The sequence below is a fragment of the Pagrus pagrus genome (assembly GCF_965226575.1).
Source record: "Pagrus pagrus genome assembly, chromosome: 15".
In the NCBI taxonomy this organism is placed as follows: domain Eukaryota; kingdom Metazoa; phylum Chordata; class Actinopteri; order Spariformes; family Sparidae; genus Pagrus; species Pagrus pagrus.
Window position 1 is genome coordinate 27,462,462 of NC_140199.1, and position 22,948 is coordinate 27,485,409.

The 22,948-nt window shown below is 42.4% G+C and overlaps 1 protein-coding gene across 1 annotated transcript in view; it reads left to right on the plus strand.

Moving 5' to 3' along the window:
* Positions 1–1,067: 1,067 nt before the first annotated feature.
* LOC311271112 (heterogeneous nuclear ribonucleoprotein L-like) overlaps positions 1,068–22,948 on the plus strand; it is a 73,498-nt gene continuing 51,617 nt past the window's right edge. Inside the window, exon 1 of the mRNA XM_084376589.1 lies at positions 1,068–1,508. Coding sequence (XP_084232715.1) covers positions 1,281–1,508 — 228 coding nt within the window. The 5' untranslated portion in view covers positions 1,068–1,280. The remainder of the gene's footprint in view (positions 1,509–22,948) is intronic.

Genomic DNA, 22,948 nt, shown 5'->3' on the forward strand with positions numbered 1-22,948 from the left:
GTTCAGCAGCTAACCCAGCAGCAAAAGGTACACAGCTGCTGAGCCAAAGAACAGAGCTGCTGTGGAAGCAACATAGTTGTTCATTTATGTTTTTATTACACACAAAAGGCTAAGCAATCTCGTAGCGAACACATCTCCCAACTGGCCAGTGAGAGCTACGGGGCAGTTGCTGTGGTCAAGCTGTGCGCATTCATGTGTTTTTAGAGGACTGGCTTTGAAGGGAGTCCTAAATGTGGGACTTGCTCTTATTGGTTTCTATAATCGTACCAACCCACGCCTTTAACTGCTCTCTTCTAAGGACCACTGTAAATCAATACTTAACTTTGCTTTCTGTGTCGTAACTTGTTTTTGACCTGGCATCGGAAATGTGTTTCTTTTAATTATGATGCGTACAAAAAATGTGTATGTCTGTAAATGCATAAAAAGTAAATAAATATAACACCAACACATATTGTCTTTTGTATTTCACTGTATTTGCTTTGAAATATTCCAAAAAATCCAAATTCATGGGAGTTCAATACAAAATGGCTGGAGTACTATACCCCTTTAATTTCCCCCACAGCATAAGAATAATACACCCTCATTGACATGAATAACTGTGCCATCTGCCAAATGTTCCTGAAAGTAAAAATAGGTGTGTTATCAATCAATGCAATCACATTTGTCAACTTTGCTTGACCTTTTTGTTGGACATTATGGCCTACCATGAACACTGCTCATCGAGCCGTCAGCAAGGTTAGTGCCTTTAGTAAGTGCCTACTGATTTCTTGACATGATGGCTGACAAAGACAATTACCCCTTCTTTGGTGATGCAGCAAATAAACGCTTATACCGACACAATCTCTCTCGGTGTTTTTCCTACGTTCTGCAATTTGAAGTCTGTCTCCTGCTGGTTCTAGCTAGCCCACCATTCCCCTCTCAGCTCCCTCTCTGCGCACTCCTCTGCAGAGTGTGGAAAGCTCTCTGTTGACGCATCGTCACCGGCCAATCAGACGCCGTATCTCCAAGGTGCAAGACTACACCGGCCAATAAGGGAAGAGCACGGGGCGGGATGTGCACTATCCACTCACACCTCCACACATAGAAAATCACTGGTGTTGGGGAGCGATTGAGAGACATACAGGGACTGAGAGTGGAGACGGGGGCAGGGACAGATAGGCACAGACACACGGAGGCTGCTAAACGAGGAGACGCTACGGAATTCTGCTGACATGGACGTGTCAGTTTGACCAGCTCCAGACACAGTCGCGCTCTCCAACAGGTACACCGCAGCCGCAAGCATGTCGACGGTAGAAGGAGCCGGGCAGCGCGACGAAGGGGAGTACGGAAGGGCGGCAAAGCGGCTGAAAACGGAGGAGAGGGAGACGGAGGCGGAGGAGAGAGAGGAGGGGGAAGAGGAGCTAGAGGAGGGGGAGGATTCGGACTCCGGTTCGCTGCCCGGCAACGGAGAATCAGCGGTGGACAACCGGGCCCGGTGGAGCGCCAGCCAATACGGAGTAGGACGGAGGGTAGGAGAGCAAAAAATATTATCTAACGTTACCCTGCAGTACAGCATCACAGACGACCGCGTGCATGTGCGCGCTCGTGTGATTGCTGCCACTGTCATTCTGTCAGTGTGCGAGCATCCCCAAACTGTCACACACTACAGGTTACTTCATGTCACCACTCTTCCTCACAAACAGGATGTTGGCTAGAAAATCCACTCTACATTTTTAAAACAAGAAACTATCATTTGTGCAGTACGACTAAGACATTACCTGATATGAAATAATTTACACACTGATAAATATATCATTTGAAATTTCTTCCTGTGGAGCCTGTTGTGTTCTAGTTTTTATGATGATTTCTTCTATCCTGCAGGCTACATCAACCAGGAATATACTATTATTTATGCATGAAATCTAAGATGATTGGCCTATATGAAACCATGTACACATAACTGGAAATGTTGGCCTGTAATGTGTCCTACTTTTTATGATGAATTTTCTTTTCCTTAAGCATAAAAAATATTGCTGCAACAACAATTTTGTCAAGTTTTTGACCTCAGCCAAGGAGGTTATGTTTTCACCCATGTCATTTTGTTTGTCTGTTGGTTGGTTGGTTGGTTTGTAAGCAGGCTTACACAAAAACTACCAACCTGATTCTAGGGTCGAGGATGGGTCTTGGCCCAGAATAGAGTCCATTAACTTTTGGTGCGGATCTGTGTAAAGGGACGGATCCTGGAATTTTTTCTCCCTTTCTCTAACATTGTGAGATGGTGGTGATTTTCCATATTTTGTCAGTTTCTCAGAGAATAACGCATGGATCTTGAGGAAAAATTTCGGCGTACTAAGGTGGCTGGCATCTATGAGTGGCAAAGAAGTTATGTGTGGTTTGAAAGGGCTAACAGGTTTGATATTGGATTAGGCTTTTTGGGCTTGGTGGAGGTATGCACCCTACTGACTGTTTGGGGTAAAGTTATTCTTGTTGAGTTTGTTACAGTGCATTTAAAACCACTAAACAGTGATGTGTTTCAGAGCATATGGAATGGTTACTGTACCAGCGTATTGGCAGACACTCAAGGGCCCAATCATCCTAAATCTGAGCTATTTGAAGGTACTGTTTTCAGCCTGGGGTATGTTCAATCTGAAAATGGTGTACACCGTTTTGCAACTGTTTCCGGATTGAACAACATGTTTCCTCGAAACTGTAAGAAACAGTGTACAAAAGGTAGTCTCTGATAGCGAGACCTATCTCCACAGTGCTGTGACAATGCTGGAGAATACCCAGTTAGCAGTGACGTGTATAGACAAGTGTTGTCGCAATAATAAAATTTCAAACTTCTATACAATACCTTGAAAAATATTGATATTTCATCCCATTTTTGAAACCATGTTGGCAAGGTAGCCAAGTTGGGAGGTCGGGAGGTCACTCAAATGAGAATAGCTGGTCCACCTGGGCCTGGGTTGAAGTCATTAACTCTGGCTAACCCCTTCACTTAATCGGCAGGTGGCTGACTTTGGCAAACAACCTAAACCTAGACAACAATTGTGCCGTTTTTTTCCGCCAGCCAGATTTGCTTTTCCATTACCAGTTTTACTATGCTGAATTGAGCCCAGCCGCCACGCCTCTGAGCGGGCCATGGTGACGTCTAGCGCCTGCAGCCAACCCGTAACAAGCACCCGTCTCCCCCTTATATTGTTACTCAACTCGTGTCTGTGCAGGAAACCTGAGAGAAAGATGTTTTTAAAAGTCTGTGTTCAGCTCTCAGTACTTTTGTAGCTTCTTACTGAATCTCTTTAGTTTCTCTCTTTCTGTCTGTACTTTCAGACATCTGCTGTATTTTACTGTTTCATCGTGTTCACTTTCAGCTATTTCAGCTGTGAGTCATGTTTAGTTACTGCTGGTGAAAACAGGTTTCCTGTGAAGTTGTGAAGAAATTATAGTAAAAGAAACGTAATTGTAACTGAATTAGCGGAGCCACTTTGTTAGGGGTTAAATCGGATTGAGACAAGCGTCATTGGTTTAAGACACACCTTCAAGCAGGTAGCCCAGTTTTGATGGAAAAGCAAAACCCTGGCCGCCAATCAAACCGCGTAGAGCCAGGCCGGCAGATGTTATGGATAAACAGCATAATATTAACCCTATTGTATTAAAAAGGCTGTGTGCTTGCGTAACACAACAACACAACAGAGTGCTCAGTGTGGTACCGTTTCCATTTCATACAAACGTTCTGCTGCTTAGAGGTGGTAATGATTAATCGCTGTTCATAGTTTAACTGATTAAAAATGGATCAACCAACAATCATAGATGGGAACAAATACATACATACTTTCTTATCAATTATATCAAATTAAAATACAAAATACTGGTATGAGAACATTTATTTAATCAAAATACAGTAACTTTCTATTTAAAACATACAAAAAGACATTCTACATAAGCTGACATTATTGTATTTTAGCCATTTAATAGCCTGAATATGGGTTGGATTTTTGTCATTTAGTTAATCATTCCAGTAACTTGGTGTTTACTTTATCTGTTCTTTTAACTCTTAATGTACCTTACTCTGATTCTGCATTAAACATGTATAAAGTTAGTGGTTATAACTGTTTTCTAATGGAAAAACAGACAACATATTTAGTCTGTCATTAATGATAAACCGATAATCTATCAATTAAATAAATAGCTTAAAATTTGCATCACTAGTTCTGCTACGTTTGTTGGGGTTTAATGTGGCCCTGATTTCAGTCATGCCGGCTGTTTCACAGAAGCAGTTTGTGATTACATGGTGCCAGCGTCACATCTCACAATTGTTGCTTGCAAATTGCAGATACATTTGTGAATAAGCAAAAAGAAACAAGAAAAATCAAGGACAGCACTGAGGCTGCACTGACCTCTTGAACCCCACAATCTGCACAACAGGTACATCCCAATAGGGGGAGCTGCAGCCTTTTCAAGGATAGCACAGGACTGTATTCAAAGTATTACGTGAATCGAGCGTGTTGTGTCCTATTTTTAGATAATTAGAAATACATGATGTTTTGATTCATGCAATGTGTAAAAATGAACATGAAGAAATGTTCATGTTGTACATGTAGCTGTCATTTTACAAATTTGTTTGAAACAGGCCCAGGATTGATTTGCAACACACTTGTGGTTACTAGTGGTAATGGTAGGCTAAATGTGTTTTCATAATACAGGTTGCAGACTTCAGTTAGAAATGTCACTTGTATTAAACAGTGTGGGCAACTAATTCTGTCAAAAATGTCAAGAGCAACTAGTGTATCTGTTTCTGTATCTACTTTGAGTATCTGTGTCAGGCTCTCACAATGTGTCCCCAAACACCACTAGTGAAGTGAAGGACAGTATGGGACATTTGGGTATCCATAAGAAAATCAGGAAGAGCGATCCTCTACTGATCCTAGGTCTGAAGATTGTCTAAGGCCAACTGCAGTTTCTCTATTGATTGAGCTCTTCAATTATTTTGTGTCAATCAAGGACCATACATTAGAATACAAATCAGTATTTAAAATTGACCTGTGAAAAGCAGCTGGAAAATTATTGTCATACACATTGTTCGTAGTCAGTGGAAAATATGCTGGATGAACTTTTTTCAAAGGTACAGTAAGATAGTATACTGTAACGTTATGGTTTTCAAGGAGACTTTGCTTGATCCCAGACTAGGGTTGTCACAAGAACCGATACTTCGGTACCACTTCGATGCCGACACGAAAAAAATAATTCGATACTTGCTTTTTTCTGGTAACGTCAGAACCGAATATACAACTTTTCACTCGGCGAGCCGTGTCGATTCTTGGCAGAACTGACGGGGGCAGTATACGCGTGTGAGCAGCACAGAGCAGTCAGTGGCGCCGAAGAAGGAAACCTGCCATCTTAGAAAGAAATGGCTTCAGCAAGTGAGAGTGAAAGCACAACACGTCGGCTCGTCGACAAGACAGGTATTAAGAGTCGCGTGTGGAAATATTTTGCATTCGAGGCGGATGAATACGGAGCAATTCTAGACTCAAACAAGCCGACATGCAAACAGTGCCTCAGAAGTTTTCAAACGAAAGGAGGAAGCACGTCAAACCTGGCCAAACACCTCAAAGACAGGCACCCCGACTTGTTTAGAGAATTCAAGTGAGTTTCGAGTGAGTTTCCGTTTACTATCACTGTTGTGTCACGTCATACGTTAACCCCAATATGCCTACGTTCCGTCATTTGGGCATGAGAGTCAGCTGGGGCGCAGGCTTCTACTCTCGCTCAGTCGCTCACTCATGTAGATGTTTAACGTAATGTAACGGTACGGTCTGCGTCATTATACGTAAGGTGACATGATGAGATACTGTCTGACCGTCTCTTACCTTATGTTATTTAAACTAAAAGTACCTTTTGGCAGTTGGCAGCTGGTACTGCAATTTAAATTCTGTGCAAAAAGATGTTGAAGCACAGTGGTGTTAAATACTTGACAGTTTGAAGCAGTTTTCAATAAATTAGTGTATTTAAAAGTACATGGGTTCTGTTGTTTTTTTTTAAATTGTGGTATCGAATTAGTATCGAGAATCGTGGAAATTCACAGGTATTGGTATCGACTACTGAAATTCTGGTATCGTGACAACCCTATCCCAGACTCCACTCGACTATTGTTCCAGAGAGACTTTTCATTCACCACCAAGACCAGACATTACAATTTGGAAGTGTCTGTTTCATGGTTAATGAAAGCTGTATGGAATTACTGATAGGATCAAGACCTCACAAGCGGAGGCTGCTTTTATTGTGGCCGTGGATTTTAAAAACGCCAACCTGAGCAGTCCTAGTCCTCCCGAGATATCAAGAGCACATCAGCTGTCCTACCTATGAGGTATCACTAGCCCCATTCACACTGCCCTTTGGGTGCAGGAATCATGCACCGATTCTCCACATCGTCCTCTGTGTGAAAGTTTCAGATGTGGAGAGGGGGGAAATTTTGTTGCGGCTCTGATGTGAGGCAGAGGCACAACAGAGGAGAGCCGCCGTCTGTGTGAAACAGATCCTTCACTCATCAAACAAAAGAGAAATGACCCACAAAGCAACGTTACAGGACCAAACAACAGTAACGTGGTAATTGGTAGTGTCTTTGGCAACTTATATGAGGAAAAAAATGCCGCAGTTATATGTGGAAAAGCCTCTGTCCTCCTGTCTGTCCTGCCGAATCTTCGTCACATTTCTGCCTGAAATACAACGTCTGTCCCCGGCGAAAAACTTTAACTCACCATGTGTTTGTCTCCTTCCATCCACTATCGTGTTGTTGTAGTGACTGTTTTGAAAAAAATCACTATGATGGTGAGCCCTCCCGACTGAGACTTCAGTGAACTTTCCCCCAGAAAATAACATCCCTCCCAGCAAGTGAGAGAGTCAGGCAGCGTCCTGTTTACTGATGGAGATTATGTAATTATGTAATTTAGAGTGAAAAACTTAACTTTGTCACTTTCGAAGATGTTTGGTGGGTCAGGATCTCAATCACAACACATTATAACAGCATCATATGATTATAAACAGTCAGCAGGTACATGTTTAGATTAATAGGAGGACACCAGGGGAAACACGTTGAAAAAAATTTAAAAAAAAAAATTTCATTATTATTGCTGTAATACATCTTTATGTACTTTCACTCCTGTCAACCATCGCTTATAATTGAATACATTGTGATCTTGTTGATCTGCTCTGTACATGCGACATCTATTGCACGTCTGTCCGTCCTGGGAGAGGGATCCCTCCTCTGTGGCTCTCCCTGAGGTTTCTTCCGCATTTTTTTTCCCTGTTAAAAGGGCTTTTTTTGGGGCAAGTTTTTCCTCACTCGAATCGAGGGTCGAAGGACAGAGGGTGTCGTCTCTGTACAGATTGTAAAGCCCTCTGAGGCAAACTGTGATTTGTGAATTTGGGCTATACAAATAAAATTTGATTTGATTTGATTTGAAAAAACCACACAGACGTCATCATCATGACGTGTACTGTCAGGCCTCTTTTGGATCCTCAGGGCCGGCGTGCTGTATGAATTGACAAACTGGTGCGGCTTTACGCCAGAGCTGCTTGGTTCTGTGAGAACAAACAAATGCAGAGATTGGCAAGCCTTTACTGTGGAGATAATGCAGCGTCTCTGTGTGAAAAGGGCTACTCTGTTCATGTATACACTCTTTTCCGGGACAGATATAAGGCCCTCCCACACCCAGTATTAAACGGTCCCTAGGGCTAAATTATGAAATACTATAGAATTAACAAGCTCTGTTACAGTTAACGGTTCTTTAATCTGTATTTTTTGGTGTGAATTGTTATCACGTTGTTGAAGCATTTCCTTTGCTGAGCTCCACAACATTAACACATGGTGGAGACTAGGCCTGCACGATATGAGGAAAATCTGCGATGTGCGATAACACTGTTCAATATTGCGATGACGATATAACTTGCGATAAATAAACAAATGTTGAAGTTTGCATATTATTATCTATACAGTTAATAATAGTGTTTCCGCATTAATATGTAGACAGCTAACATAGACCTGAAACATTGAATAGAACAATGCACAAACTGCACATGAATACCCAACCAATTAAGCAGAACATTAATTTAAATAAGACATTATAATTATATGAAATTAAAGTTTAATTTCCCCTGCTCCCTTTAAATTATGTTTCTTGTAAACTCAACCAAAACATCTCTTACCATGCAGAGTTGAAATAAATTTAAAAAAATCCAGGGGGAAACAACTTACATAATTAAATAAATATAAATTAAACATGGCACTTTATATTAACTGTAATGTCTCTCATCACAATCATCAAGGCCCTTGACTGCCTAACAAGGTGCAGAGATCTATAGTATGAACTGAAATAGAGTAGGGCCAGCCCACTAAATCAAGAGAAAATAAAATCAGGAAAAAATATCTACCCTGTAGGTCAAGTTACAACCTTAGTTATTCCCTTAACACAAGTTCTTGGCCCAGAAAACCAGCATGTTAACTTTGTTAGGTTTCCATTCCATTCCATTCCCTGATGTGCTGAAGATGTGCTGATGTGCTTACACAGTACCTGTCTTTGTAACACGTTGCAACAGTCAGAGTTATTTAATGTAGCGCCACTAGGTGGCGCCTCCTTTTGTTTAATGGGTAATGTAACCTGTACGATGAAGAAGAGCAGGTGTACTTCCGCTCCTCATGAGAAAGGATACCGCTAACAGAGCGATGTGTTTTTATTTTGTAAACTGTCGGTAGAAGAACCTCGGTGTGTCCGTTTGCATGGATGCCTGTAACATTAGTGCCTTAGAGACCTGGCATGGCATGGTCAGTGTTATGAATAAAAGTGCCGTGCGGAAATCCCCAATGTTGCCTGCCGTCTCTTGAGTAACCGGAGCTACCCGGCGTTGCCGCACTAAAGTGGACCATCACCTTCCCCTTCACCAGCCCACGTTACAACGTCGTCTCTCCTGAATCCAAAATAACTCCATATAGCAGAAGTGCTGTTCTTCGTCGACCATTTTCATCGCTTTTCTCTCCTCCCTCAGCCATTGTAACCTGGCAATCACCACCAAACTGATGCCGATTAATTTTGTCAGGGTAGCTAACGGCTAGCTGGGGCTTCATCTGATTGGCCCTTGTATCCAGGGCTCCGTCTGATAGGCTAAATGTTAGCATGCTCACGGTGCATGCATGCCGCATGTAAACAAAATGATTTTTCTTATTCATCGCGTGTCAGGCAGTCTTTTGCGATGTGTTTATCGCACATGTTCATATCGCGATGACGATGAAAATTCGATTTATCGGGCAGCCCTAATGGAGACAGTGACAATGATGATTGGAGTTTACTTGAGTTGACAGCGAGTGTAATAAAAAAATTTAGTGGTACACTAAAACAAAAGCTGTCTGTATGTAGTAACAGTTAAGCTTAGTTTGTCATGTACCAGTATCTGAAAATTTGTCAAACTTGTAAATGTTGCTGCTGGCTGAGACAAACCTGCCTCTCCTCCATCAACAACTGCTTCACTGTAAGTGTTGTGCAGTTGGCAAAGAACTTGAAACTACCTACATACACTGTCATTTCCATTGCATTCAACCGCACCTCTAAGAATGCAACAGAGCATAAAGTCCTGTGCTTGGCCATGCAATGCAATGCTGTGTCCTATCTCGGCCCTGTTCAACGTTACCAGTCTTTGAAGAAAAGGTGCCGGTGGTTCCTTGGCTGATGAGCCAAGCAGGAGAAGATTGTAATCCCAATGTTGAACAATGCTGCTCTTGCTGTGCAAGGTCTGAAACCAAGAAAGACAGCCGGTGGAGGAAACTGGTTGCTCATTTCCTTTGCAGGGATAGTAGCTTAGTGATAACTTTCTATGTGTTCCTCAGATTGTGGAGTTAGCTGGCAAGCTTTGCGTCGCAGCTGCTGGCGCTAACTGAGCTGGAATACTAGCAGGAACTGGCACCTGGGTGTGAAGACTGGGGAATTCTGGGGAACTTAGTTCAGCTCAGAGCCCATTTTGAAATCCACAATGAACTACATCATCTTTGGGCCCTAACAGTTTGTATGTAACAGAATGTTGGGAGCTACAGTGAAGGAACCAACTGACAGAGTGGAGAGGAGCTCAAAACTTGCCTAAAACCTCCCATTCTCCCATTCCCAAATGTTCACTCCACCAACATAATTAAAACATGAACTGGTAAGAAAACTTGTGCTGGTCGCACTAATGAAGTTCTGGAAGCAACTGAACTTATAATTTTGGCTCAGTGGGCTTCAAACCAACAGCAGCCCGTACCAACTGAAATATGGTCTCCTATTTACATGAGAAGAATACAATTCTGTAGGGAAGCAAACACAGCCACTTTTCTCAACTGCTCCACTAGCCACATCCTATAAAATAACCACACAACAATTTCAGTGTGTTCAGTACCCTCTCATAGTTTCTAACATAATGCCATTTAAGTGATTGCAGTTACAAGCCGTTTTTATACTGGACAGCAAGCCACCAATTTGGCTGTCCTTTTTGCCGCTAGGTCTGTGAATTTAGACAGAGCGCGGCATATTGGGGGTCTGTTTTAGTCCACCAATATGCCGCCTCAGAGGGTACACTTTTTGCCGCCTCCATTGCTATGTAAAACCAAGGCACTGATGTGCTGGCAATTGCGTGACATTGGTGGAGATGTCGATGACGTGTGCACTGTTGTGCGACCCACAGCCGGGAGTTTTAAAAGCAGGAAACAGCTGATCACAGCAGTCAGTTCATCACTTCATCCGCGGACGTCAAGATGAGCAACTGGAAAGCCGCCGAGATCCAGGAGATGCTAACCATCACAGCCAAAAGAATCATTAACAACCAGATCACAGGGACTGTGAAAGATGGTATTTTGTACGAAAGGTTGCAAAACAACCGGAGCTTGGAGCTTAGCGTGGAGCTTAGCTGACGTGGCTTTCGCCAGGAGAAAAAGCAGTTGTTTTACGTCACTGTTCACGCCCAACTTCGTGCTTCACGTCACGTCACATGTTTACGCCTACCCCAGTGGCGGCTTTTTTGCAAAGGAGGAATATTACACCTCCGTTTCACATAGACAAGGCGGCAGATTGCAGCCTTTGCCTGGTTGCAAATGTGGCACATTTTCTATCTAGAAGGGGCTACTGTCTTTCAGGGAGAAGCATGATAATGTGAGTTGAGCCTCAGCTAAAATCTCTATGAAATCAACTGTCTCATAGTTACCACTACCAACTTTGATTCCAATTGGAAAAAGACAACTGAGACTGTCTTAACATTCTAACATTTTCCACAACATTCATGCATGTTAGTATTCACAATTTTAGCCAGCAATGCGCATTTGGTGTCAAATTTTCAATAGCCAGCATTCACAACTGCAAGTTTTCAGAACTTGCCCTCTCTAGTTGTATAACACATTTTATTCAAACCCAGCATAAATGTAATAAAACTGTGGTTTGTCTTTCCCCAATCACCTCTGGTCAAAATAAATCCTCAATTCACAGAATACAGTCCCGAGGATGCAGTTGTAGCAGCGGAGGTGTTGCACACATGCAAATAGTTTTTGTTGTCTGCAAAGTGCGCTGTCTGGGAGGTTTCAATTCGTCTGCAGGCAGTAGAGGGACTCTACAAATAAAGTACATATGAGGTGTGAAGGGCCAGTCTTTAAAGCTCACCTGAAAAGTCAAATCTGCACTGGCGCAAATCTAATATCACCTTTGAAGGGGACATCTACATGAAATTTTCTCGAGAGCAACTTGACAAGGACACACAATGTAGTGTTGTAACTCAAACGCTCAGACACCCTGCCAGATAAGAAAAACTACATTAACACTACAAACACTACTAGTTGTGTTTACAGTGATATACTTGGGAGGCAAATCATATTTTTCCCAGGACGGGGGGTGGTGCCCCCCTGTCCACCCAGGAGTTACACCTATGCAACAAAAAAGCTATTATTTTGTGTGACCCCTATTACCCACAAGGTGACCATTTAAATCCACTTGCTGTTGGATAACGACAAGCTAACTTAAGCTAAATATTACTGAGGGAATCTGTTGATTGTATTTAATTGACAGCGGTCGCGCCATGGTGCCACTCGTGCATGGTAAGGCCTGGAGCCAGGATGAAGAAAACAATCGGATCATGTGGAATACCTACTGTCTTTACATCAACATGGATCTACCAAATGTTAATTTCACAGATTAGTATTTACTCGTGTATTCCCAACAACTGACTGTATTTGCTGTAATGTTACTGTGCGATGCTGTGAGGCAGCATTATTCTGCGGCAATAATGATCCTGACTCCGTGTTCAGCGTTGCTTCCTTTAGTGATAACATTTAACCTACCTGATGCTTGTTCTTACAATCGCTGAGCTGACATATTCAGATAAGCTTAAAGTTCCTTGTTTATATGCTTAATCAATAGCAAGAAAAAATAGGCTACAACTTTAGTTTGAAAAGTTATAAGACGGAGGCCTCTCTTCTCCGTTCCTGCTTTACTCGCTTTTACTCGCAGGTGTGTTAATTGACCTACATATGAGGCTTCCATAGCACAAAATAATACTATAACGTCAGAGAAAAAAATGCAGCCCTCTCCACACTCTCCTCTCTTCACTACTCCTCCTCTCCTCTCCTCAGCCTCCTCTCTATCAGCGGCGCACCACCGTCAGTCTGAAGTTAGCCACTTTGCACTGGTCTGGGAAAGAGACCCATAATTATTTCAAATGTTTTTACTGCAAATTTTAAGCATCAAGCACATGTTCTCGTTGTTGTGTAACTGGAGGGTGAAAATCTAATTTGGTCAGCAGTAGATGCATGAAACAGCAAATTGAAACTTTCTGTTTGTGGCTCCTTCAGGCCAGTTGTATTTAAACAGGGGCTGTGGTCTGCTGTCTGTCTGCTTAGGAGGTCTATATGTGTATATGGGTTTTAGTATGAGAGAGTAACAGAGACAAATGTGTGTTATAAATTCATCTCTTGGCAGCGATAAATAAACAACAGAGTAAACAGAGAAGTGAGTTTTTTAGTTCCAGGATGTAACATATACGTGTGACTATCACTGTCACTGTGTTAGTTCACTGTTTCCTTTCTCATCGTCTCCCCATTACAGGATGAATGGGGACTAGATTCTCTCTCTCTCTCTCTCTCTCTCTCTCTCTCTCTCTCTCTCTCTCTCTCTCTCTCTCTCTAACACACACTCACTCTAAAATAGATGTAGCACAGAGGACTCAAACATAATGTATTTTTTTTTAAACCCTTGTGTTTTTTAAAAATGACAATAAACTGACCTTGTAACACACTGGTCTTTCTATACTTGTGAGGACCCCTAATCCATTCTTTAGCCCCTCACCAACTGATCTAAACTGAACCTTAAAAACAAGTCCAAATGCCCTCTTAATGCAGATATATCCTCATTGTAGTGGTTTAAAACTGTTATCTGAAAACACACAGACACAGACACAAACACATAATACAATCTTGAGTGAAGGTGGTATCGCCTTGCTGTGTAATCAGTATTACATGCATGTAGTCTAGTTTCAACACACTCAAGTATGCATGCACTGACACAGTTACACACACACACACACACACACACACACACACACACACACACACACACACACACGACATCTGATCATTAGAGGGTGATTAAGATGATGGATGGGCTACTTAGGGATGTACACTCCTTCAACCATTATTTACAGTCAGAAAGATACATCAAAGCGTGGCAGACGCCTTAAAAATTGTGCAGTTTACAATTTAAAAATTAGATCACAAAAAAGAACAAGGGTACAACACAAGTATTGGAGAAAAAACATCAAACATGTTTAATATTAATGTTTGGGCGATTGTATGGTCACATTCACACCTACATCAAAGTCCCCCCAGAGTCCTGCTACAGAAAGCCTGTTAGCTTTGTTGAGTGTGGTCTGGTTGCTTCTAGGGATGGGCATTTCGAGTAATTTTCTAACCGAGTACCCGAACCTGGTCCTAATCGAGTAACCGAGTAATAAAATATATGACTCATAAATGCGCTCTGTCCATCAGACAGCGCATTGCTGACACACAGCGTCGTCAGACAAAATATCAGGTGGTTAATAAGAGTAGATTGGAGTTTAAGATGCACATATGAGTTTATGACTGGGAAAAAAAAAGTTTCCCCTCTGGACGGAGCGCATTTATACCCCGGGATTTTTTTTTTTTTTCAGTAATTAGCAGTGCTTATGCTTTCGTGTTTCTTGAACCTTAAGTGGTTTCGCATCGAACTCGTTGAGTGGTTGTAAGCCAGTTTAAGGTTACAAATGCGGTTACATGCTGCTATTCCGACATGCCGCTATTTAGACAGTGACCTGTAATTGTCGGAATAGCGGCATTAAAGTTATTTTTCAAGCGTCCCACTATTTCGACATTGTTTTTTGCCATTGTCGGAGACTTGTCGGAATAGCGGCATGTCTAAAGAGAGACATGTCGGAATAGCAGGCGGACCCCGAAATATTGCATACATGTTAATTTACGCATTATTTATTAGGATTTAAGGGAGATTTCCTGATAGTAGTGATCACACACGGCAACAGAGCAACCATCTTGATGTAAATAAACGATCTTTGGCAGATCATGTTTTCCCATTGGATTTTAGCCCGTCATGTGACGGCACACGGGTCCCTATTGGACAGGCTTGACTGCTCGGCTTCTGGGTAAGCTAACGTTACAAACACACCGGTGGGGTCGGTGTAAAGGCTGAAATAGACGAGAAACAGAGCGACTATACACCCGGCATCGCCGACAATGAAATAATCCTAGGTTAACCGGTTAATAATTCGTAACCGATTAGCAGATTGTCTACTCGGGTACCCGAGTATCCGAGTAACCGTGCACATCCCTAGTTGCTTCAGTGGTAATTTTTACTTAAATTAAAATCTATTTAAATTTAGCATTACAAAAATCGGCCCAAGGTTTGCCTCAGATAGCCAGTCAAGATGGTCACCTATGATGATTAATTAATTTTCAGTTAGTGTGTTTGCTTGCACTTCAGTAACCTGGTTACAGTAAGCTACCTGCAGTAATCTTACCTCTTAAATTTCATGTAAACAAGAAACCTGCTTCCCTTCACCAGGCTAGGAGATTAGAGAAACTTGATTTCCCCAGTCAGACTGGTGGAGGAAAGACTTCAGACAGGAAAAATGTGTCACTGTGACAGCAGGGAAAGGACTGTTACATGTTGCTATTTGTTGTTGTATTGTAAATAATTCCATCCCAAACTGGACCTGACCTGATAAAGACATGAGGTAGCTCTAAATACATTTACACACATTGAATCTCTAAGGTGATTTATTTGTTATTATACAACACAGGGTTGCAATTAAAATTAGTTTCTAACTCCTAGTCTAAAACCAGTACGTCTTATATGTTCTTATACTGTTGTGATCATTAAAAGCAGCAACTTGAAACGCCACTGTGTGCTTCGTCTCACAGTCCCATCATCGGTAGTACTTGTTTCAGCAATAAAGCCAAAGAAAATTACAGATGAAAAAAACAAAATGTAGCAAAATTTAAAAGTCATTTATGCAATATACATAGCTATAGAGCAAAGACAAGAGGCTCACAGACAAATGTCTTTTATGTCTTATTGTTTTACACAAATTCACTTGTGTCTTATGTGTCGTGTTGCTCCTTACTTTGATACACAACTATATCTGCACATATATAGTAACTCTGTAAGTCTGTGGCGGTACTGGCAGTAAAATGCTTACAAGCCAGCCCAACCTACATAAAAATATAAACATAAAACATGTAAATCTAGAGGGGATGCCCAATTGTATTGGTGCCTAGGAAAGATGGTGGCTCCCCCCGGTTTTGTGTGGATTTCCGTCGTATTAATTAACAAGGTTTTGGAGATGCCTATCCTCTGCCAACCATTTCTGAGATCCTTGAGTCGCTGGCAGGTTCCACTGTGTTTACCACCCTAGATCTTAAAGGATAAGTACCGTTTTTTACAACCTGGACCTTATTTCTGGCAAAAGATATGGTCATTTACTCACCCAGATAACTTTGGTGTCATTCGGCGTCGTTCGGACGAAATTAGATCCAGTGTAGCGGCGATATATCCATATAATGGGAGAGACGGGGCAGCGACACACAGCCTCTATATAACGCATTATCTGCCACGAAACTAGTTAATTTCATCAATATTTTGTTACGATATGCTAGCGCTATTAGCCTCTGAGTCCGGGCTCGTCCGTTATCAACATCCGGGGTCAAACTAGCAGCAGCAGCTACAGGTAAACAAGGCGCGCTGTCGCGGGTGCGCGCGCAGCTCAGAGACGACATCTTCCAGGTCAGAGGTAGTAGATCAGCCTACAGACCCCGGATGTTGACAATAGACGAGCCCGGACTCAGAGGCTAATAGCGCTAGCATTTCATAACAAAATATTGATGAAATTAACTAGTTTCGTGGCAGATAATGCATTATATAGAGGCTGTGTGTCGATGCCCCGTTACTCCCATTATATGGATATATCGCCGCTACACTGGATCTAATTTCGTCCGAACGACGCCGAATGACACCAAAGTTATCTGGGTGAGTAAATGACCATATGTTTTGCCAGAAATAAGGTCCAGGTTGTAAAAAACGGTACTTATCCTTTAACAGTGGGTATTGGCAGGGGAAATCCACCCTGAAAGCCAGCCCCTGGCAGCGTTTGTCACATCTTGTGGGTTGTTCCATTTTTGGGTCATGCCTTTTGGTCTGAGGTGCTCCAGCCACCTTCCAAAGGCTGATGAATCATGTGCTGCAGAGCTGCCTTGGAGACTGCTGCATGGTGTACCTGGATGACATTATCTATTCTAAAGACACTTTGATGACATCCAGTGAGTGTTTGATTGTCTCCAGCAGGCTGGCCTTACCCTCAAGCTTAAGAAATGCCACTTCTGTTGCCCCAAACTTAAATACCTGGGTCATGTGGTGAGTAAGGATGGAGTGCGGGCAGATCCGGCGAAGAAGGTGGCGCTGTGTGACTACCTGGTGCCAAGGGCCCTGAGGGAAGTCAAAAGGTTTCTGGGTCTTGTGGGATGGTACCATCGTTATGTCCCAAACTTTTCAATGATTGCGGACCCTCTTAACACACTGAAATGAAAAGGAGCGGTGGTTCTGTGGACAGATCAGTGGAAGAAGGCATTTCAATGTCTCAAAGACCATCTGACCACCTCCTGTCCTTGGTCACCCCAATATGCGTAACACCTTTGTTGTCTACAGTGATGCAAGTTTGACAGGTCTTGGAGTTGTCTTGGCACAAAGATCAGACACTTCCTCCCAAGAGCAGGTCATTGCTTATGGAAGGGACTCTCTGTCCGGCGCAAAGCAAAACTACTCCACCACAGAACGTGAGTGTCTTGCAGTGGTCTGGAGTTTAGAGAAATGGAGACATTATTTGGAAGGAGATCCTTTTGTGGTCGTCACTGACCACTCTTCATTGCTGTCGGTCTTTAACAACATGAAAGCTAGCTCCAGGCTTATTTGCTGGGCGCTGCATGCAGAAATGTTCTTTTACGATTGAGTATCGTAAGGGTAAGTTAAACAATGCACCTGATGCTGGCATTGTATTCACCTTCCCTGGCATGTGATGAGAATTTGTTCCTTTTTCCCTGACTGATGAGGATATCTGGAAAGCTCAGAGGAACGATCCAGAAGTCCATAAATTGTATGAGGCACTGCTTACGGATGACTCAGACTCTGGTTTTGTCGTCTTTGAGGATAAGGTTTACCGGAAAACCAAACATCCTGACCGAGGTGACCTATACCAGGTGCATGTACCAGAGTCCCTTCGCTCTGTTGTCCTGCAGGCATACCACAATAATCCTTTGAGTTGTCATTTCGGACGATATAAAACCCAGCAAAGGATATTGGGAAGTTGTTTACTGGCTGAAAATATGGACTGATATTGCAAAGTATGTCAAGTCTTGTCCTGTTTGTCAGAAATACAAGCCTGAGTCCGGGAAAACTGCCGGCTTACTCCAACAGACCGTAGTAACAGAGCCAAGGGAAATGCTAGATTTGGATCTTATGGGTCCTCTGCCTTGTAGCTCATTAGAAAACACACAATTACTTGATTTGGTAGATTATTCTATTCGGTTGGTTGAATTGTTTCCATTGCGTAATGCTATGGCTTCCACAGTAAGTAAGTATCTGCGGAAGGATGTCTTTACATGTTGGGGTATCCCAAAGTATATCCTGTTCGACCATGGACCTAAGTTCACCTCTGAGGTTTTCAAAGAACTGTGTGATAGTTGGGGAGTTGTCCATAGACTCACAACTGCCTACCATCCACAGACTAACATGATGGAGCGCATCAACCTCACTCTAAAAAGCATGATCGCTTCCTATGTTGGGGACAAGCATAAAAGTTGGGATCGCTTCATACAGGAGTTGCGTTTTGCCCTGAACTCTGCAGTCAGTGAAGCCACTGGCTTTACTTCAGCTGAGCTATTGCTTAGAGGGTCTTTGAAAGGGACCTTTTACAAGAGCTCTTGGAGCCCTCGTCCCAGTTCCCACATGCTCTGAAGAATGTCCAAGCGCTTGTTAAGTCGAATCTGGAACCGGCAAGAAGAAAACAGGCTCAAACTTACAATTAAAACAGAAGACATGTCAATTACAAAGCAAAAGACAGGGTCTGGCTGAAGGCCCCTCCAATGTCCAAGGCTTCCAATAATGATACTGCAAAACTTGTCCCACGGTGGATCGGCCCATATCGCGTCATGGAGCAGGTAGGTCCTGTAAACTACCAGATTGTGCTCGAGGATACAGGTCAGGACCTGTGGGTAGTTACTTTGTGTAACTTGAAGGAATGTCACCCAACATTCAGTGCTGAGGTGGAGGCTCAGGAGCGAGAAGCTCTCAGGCGTATTTTTATGGTCAGTGATAATAGTGATGAGGATGAATTTATCAGGTTTTTGTGAACTGATAATGAAGAGTAGGGTAGCAGTCCCATTGTTTAAGACTTTGTTTTGGGCTGATTTTCAAAATCCCTCTGGACTTATTGCAGGGGATTCAGATCACCTGTGTAAGCAGCTTGGGGCATTCCCCTCCCAGTCAATCATGTTGTGATGTCGCCCTTTTGTGAAGGCTTAAAAGAGGTGGGGAATGGCACCCAGGTAGCTCTCACACTCATTCTGAATCTGTCCCCGACTCACTGAGAACCTCATCCCATTAGATTGCCAGCCAGAAACTTTGGTCTGTTTAGGCCCTATCATGTTTTCTTGTCATTCTAGTGAGGGAAACTGTGTTCATTCTTGAACCCCTTGAAACCCAAGCCCCTATACACCTTCAGTTTTGACATTGTATTTCACTGGGGCCTGTCGGAGTACATTTTCATTTGATTATCCCCCGAAGAGGCATTTTTTGATTATAACCTGAAGAGGAATTTTTTGATTATACCCTGAAGAGGCATTTGTTTATTGGTTTACTGTCCAAGTAGCTGACATTGGGCATCCCCTCTAGATTTACATGTTTTTTGTTTATATTTTTACGTAGGTTGGGCTGGCTTGTAAGCATTTTACTGTCAGTACCGCCACAAGTCCTGAAACCTATATGCCCATGTACATTTATCTCATTCATTAGGTGCAAAGTCAGGTCCGGTTGACATTCAGCAATCAACTGGGCTCTGTTCTTCTGGATAACTCAGCACGATTTGATTGATGATTATTTGACACAGCATTGTTTTTTTCAGTTCTTCATAGAGTTTATCTGTAGCTGTCTGAACAATAACACCTAGAGTTCAAAAGTGCAGCTTATACTTAATTGTATCCTGATAGACTTTCCACACCTGAAGTCATTTTGAGATGTGAATGACTCCTTTCCTTAGAGGCACCACTACAATAGTGTTTCCGCGATAATGATTTTATGATTTGATGAATTATTGGGAAATCATGTGAACGTTAAAATACAATTTTAACAAAAAGATGAAAAAATACCATAAAATGATAAAGCAATACGACCATGACAAAAAATATCTTTAGAATTAATACATCTGTATACTAAACAGTTCACTTGATACATTCCTTAACAATTTCTATTAATTTTTGAAATAATTTTCACACAAATTGCTGCTTGGCAGATTAATCAATAATCAAAGTAACTGATAGTTGCATCCCTAATCCAAAGATATTGTATCAGACCTCCAAGTGTTTGATGAACCAAGTTGGCCAAATGAGAATAAACAGAATCATTTTAGCTGGCTGACAGCCTAGACTATTTGAAGAGTTGAAGATTTTTTAATTCCCTACCTTTTTTACTAGCTTGTGGGGATTCCAGGTTTTTAAGCTTTCTTGCATATCATGATGCTATGTGACGATGTTTCCCACAGGGTTCCATAAGACTATAGTGGGTGGACCTCGGACCATTTAGCAGGGTTTGGGGGTATGGTCCCCGTTAGAAATTTTTGCACATTTTAAAGTTAAATGCATCACTTTGGTGCACTTCAAGAGAAACGTAATAGGTTAGACAATTTAAAATTAGAAAATATTACGCCAACCTTTGTCTCTGCTGGCTGGTGATTAGTGCGGTCTTCACAAGTCACTATATTTAACAGCTTTGGCTATACAATGTTAACACAAGCCTTCAAGGCTATAGTCAATAGTCAATATCAATCCATTGCTTTCCATCGTGCTTTAGTCCAGAGCTGTAACTAAACCCTGACTGAGAGACTAGATAATCATTGTCTTGTTTCAAAATTGTGAGCGCTCATGAGTGCCAGCTTAAAGGATAACTACCGTTTTTTACGACCTGGACCTTATTTCTAGCAAAATATATTATCATTTACTCACCCAGATAACTTTGGTGTCATTTGGCGTTGTTCGGACGAAATTAGATCCAGTGTAGCACCGGTATATCCATATAATGCGAGTGACGGGGCACCGAAACACAGCCTCTATATAACGCATCATCTGCCACGAAACTAGTTCATTTCACCAATATTTTGTTACGATACGCTAGTGCTATTCCCCTCTGAGTCCGAGCTCATCTGTTGTCAACATCCGGGGTCTGTAGGTTGACCTACTACCTCTGACCTGGAAGATGTCATCTCTGAGCTGCGCGCGCACCCGCAACAGCCGGCTTGTTTACCTGTAGCTGCTACAGCTAGTTTGACCCCGGATGTTGATAACAGATGAGCCCGGACTCAGAGGGGAATAGCACTAGCATATCGTAACAAAATATTGGTGAAATGAACTAGTTTCGTGGCAAATAATGCGTTATATAGAGGCTGTGTTTCGATGCCCCGTCACTCGTATTATATGGATATACCGGCGCTACACTGGATCTAATTTCGTCCGAACGACTTCAAATGACACCAAAGTTATCTGGGTGAGTAAATGATCATATATTTTGCTAGAAATAAGGTCCAGGTTGTAAAAAACGGTAGTTATCCTTTAAGTATATATTGTCTGTCTGGTCCACACAGAGGTTGCTGCTGGAAAACGAGAGTTTCATTTAATGCACGCAAATATGAATGTGTGTACACGTGGGACGCGGTTATCTTTTCCAAGTTGCAGTTCATGAACACTGTTTTCCGTAAACATAAAAAATAACGAGTTGTATTTCAGTCTCACATTTGTCAAGCTCAAAGTCACATAACAGCACTGAAAGTGACTGACGAATAAAACACAGACTGAGGAATACACTGACAATCTAGGTTAGCAAGACGGACAGCCAGACTAGAGAGAGATGGAATGGAAGCTAGCATATCTACTTAATGTTACTGTTATTTGGAACCACAAGTTTAACTGGTAGCTGTTTCTGTATGCGGTTCTCATGGTGGTTTTTTTTGTTTTTTTTCTTTTCATGACCAGAAGGACAGTTCTGCTTGATAGAAGTTGTAAACGCTGATGCCGCTTTGAAGGAGGGGGAGGCGGCGTAACTCGGGGGGCCTCAGACCGGAGTATGTGTGTGTGTGTTTGTGTGTGAGAGAGTGTGTGTAGACAGAGGACAAGAGGTGTGGGGGGGCTTGACTGTCTGACTGACTTGACTGAGTTAAAGACACTTTGCTGAAGCAACGGCGCAAAACAGAGACAGTAGCCCGGATAAGCCGGAGGCGCGGAGTGGGGGCGTGTTGGTCTGATGGTGTTCACAGTCTGACAACTAAACAGATCCTTCACTCAACAAAATAAAGAGAAATGTCCCACAAAGCAATGTTACATGACCAAACAACAGTAACGTGGTAACTTGTAGTGTCTTTGGAAAGCTATATGTGGAAAAAAATACAGCAGTTATACGGAGAAGTGTCTGTCATCATGCCGGTCATCAAGTCTGTCCTACTGACTCTAAATCACATTTCTGCCCGAAAAACAGCGTCTGTCCCCAGTAAAAAACTTTAACTCACTGTTTGTCTCCTTCACTATTGTGTTGTTGTAGTGACTGTCTTGAAAAAAATCCCCGCAACGGTCAGCCCTCCCAACCAAGACTTCAGTGAACTTTCTCCCAGAAAACAGCATCCCTCCCAGCAAGTGAGAGAGTCAGGCAGTGTCCTGTTTACTGATGGAGATTATGTAATTATGTAACTTAGAGCAAAAAACTTAACTTTGTCACTTTCCAGGATGCATGGTGTGTCAGGATCTCAATCACAAAACATTATAACAGCATCCATGTGATTATAAACAGTCAGCGGGTACATGTTTCCTTCAGTGGTCACCGGGGGAAACATCATTACGTCAACATCATGACGTGTACCGTCGTGTGCCTCTTTTGGATCCGCAGTGCTGGAGTGCTGTATGAATTGACACAATGGTGCGGCTTTACGCTGGAGCTGCTTGGTTCAGTGTGAACAAAGGCGGAGAAATGGCGAGCCTTCGCTGCGGAGATAATTTGGAGTCTCTGTGTGAAAAGCTAGTAACCACATTGGAACGTGAGAAAAATCCTACTGAGAGTGAATATAAATAAGGCTGCTGGTCCAGATGATAAACCTAGCTGTACTAAAGAATGCCAGG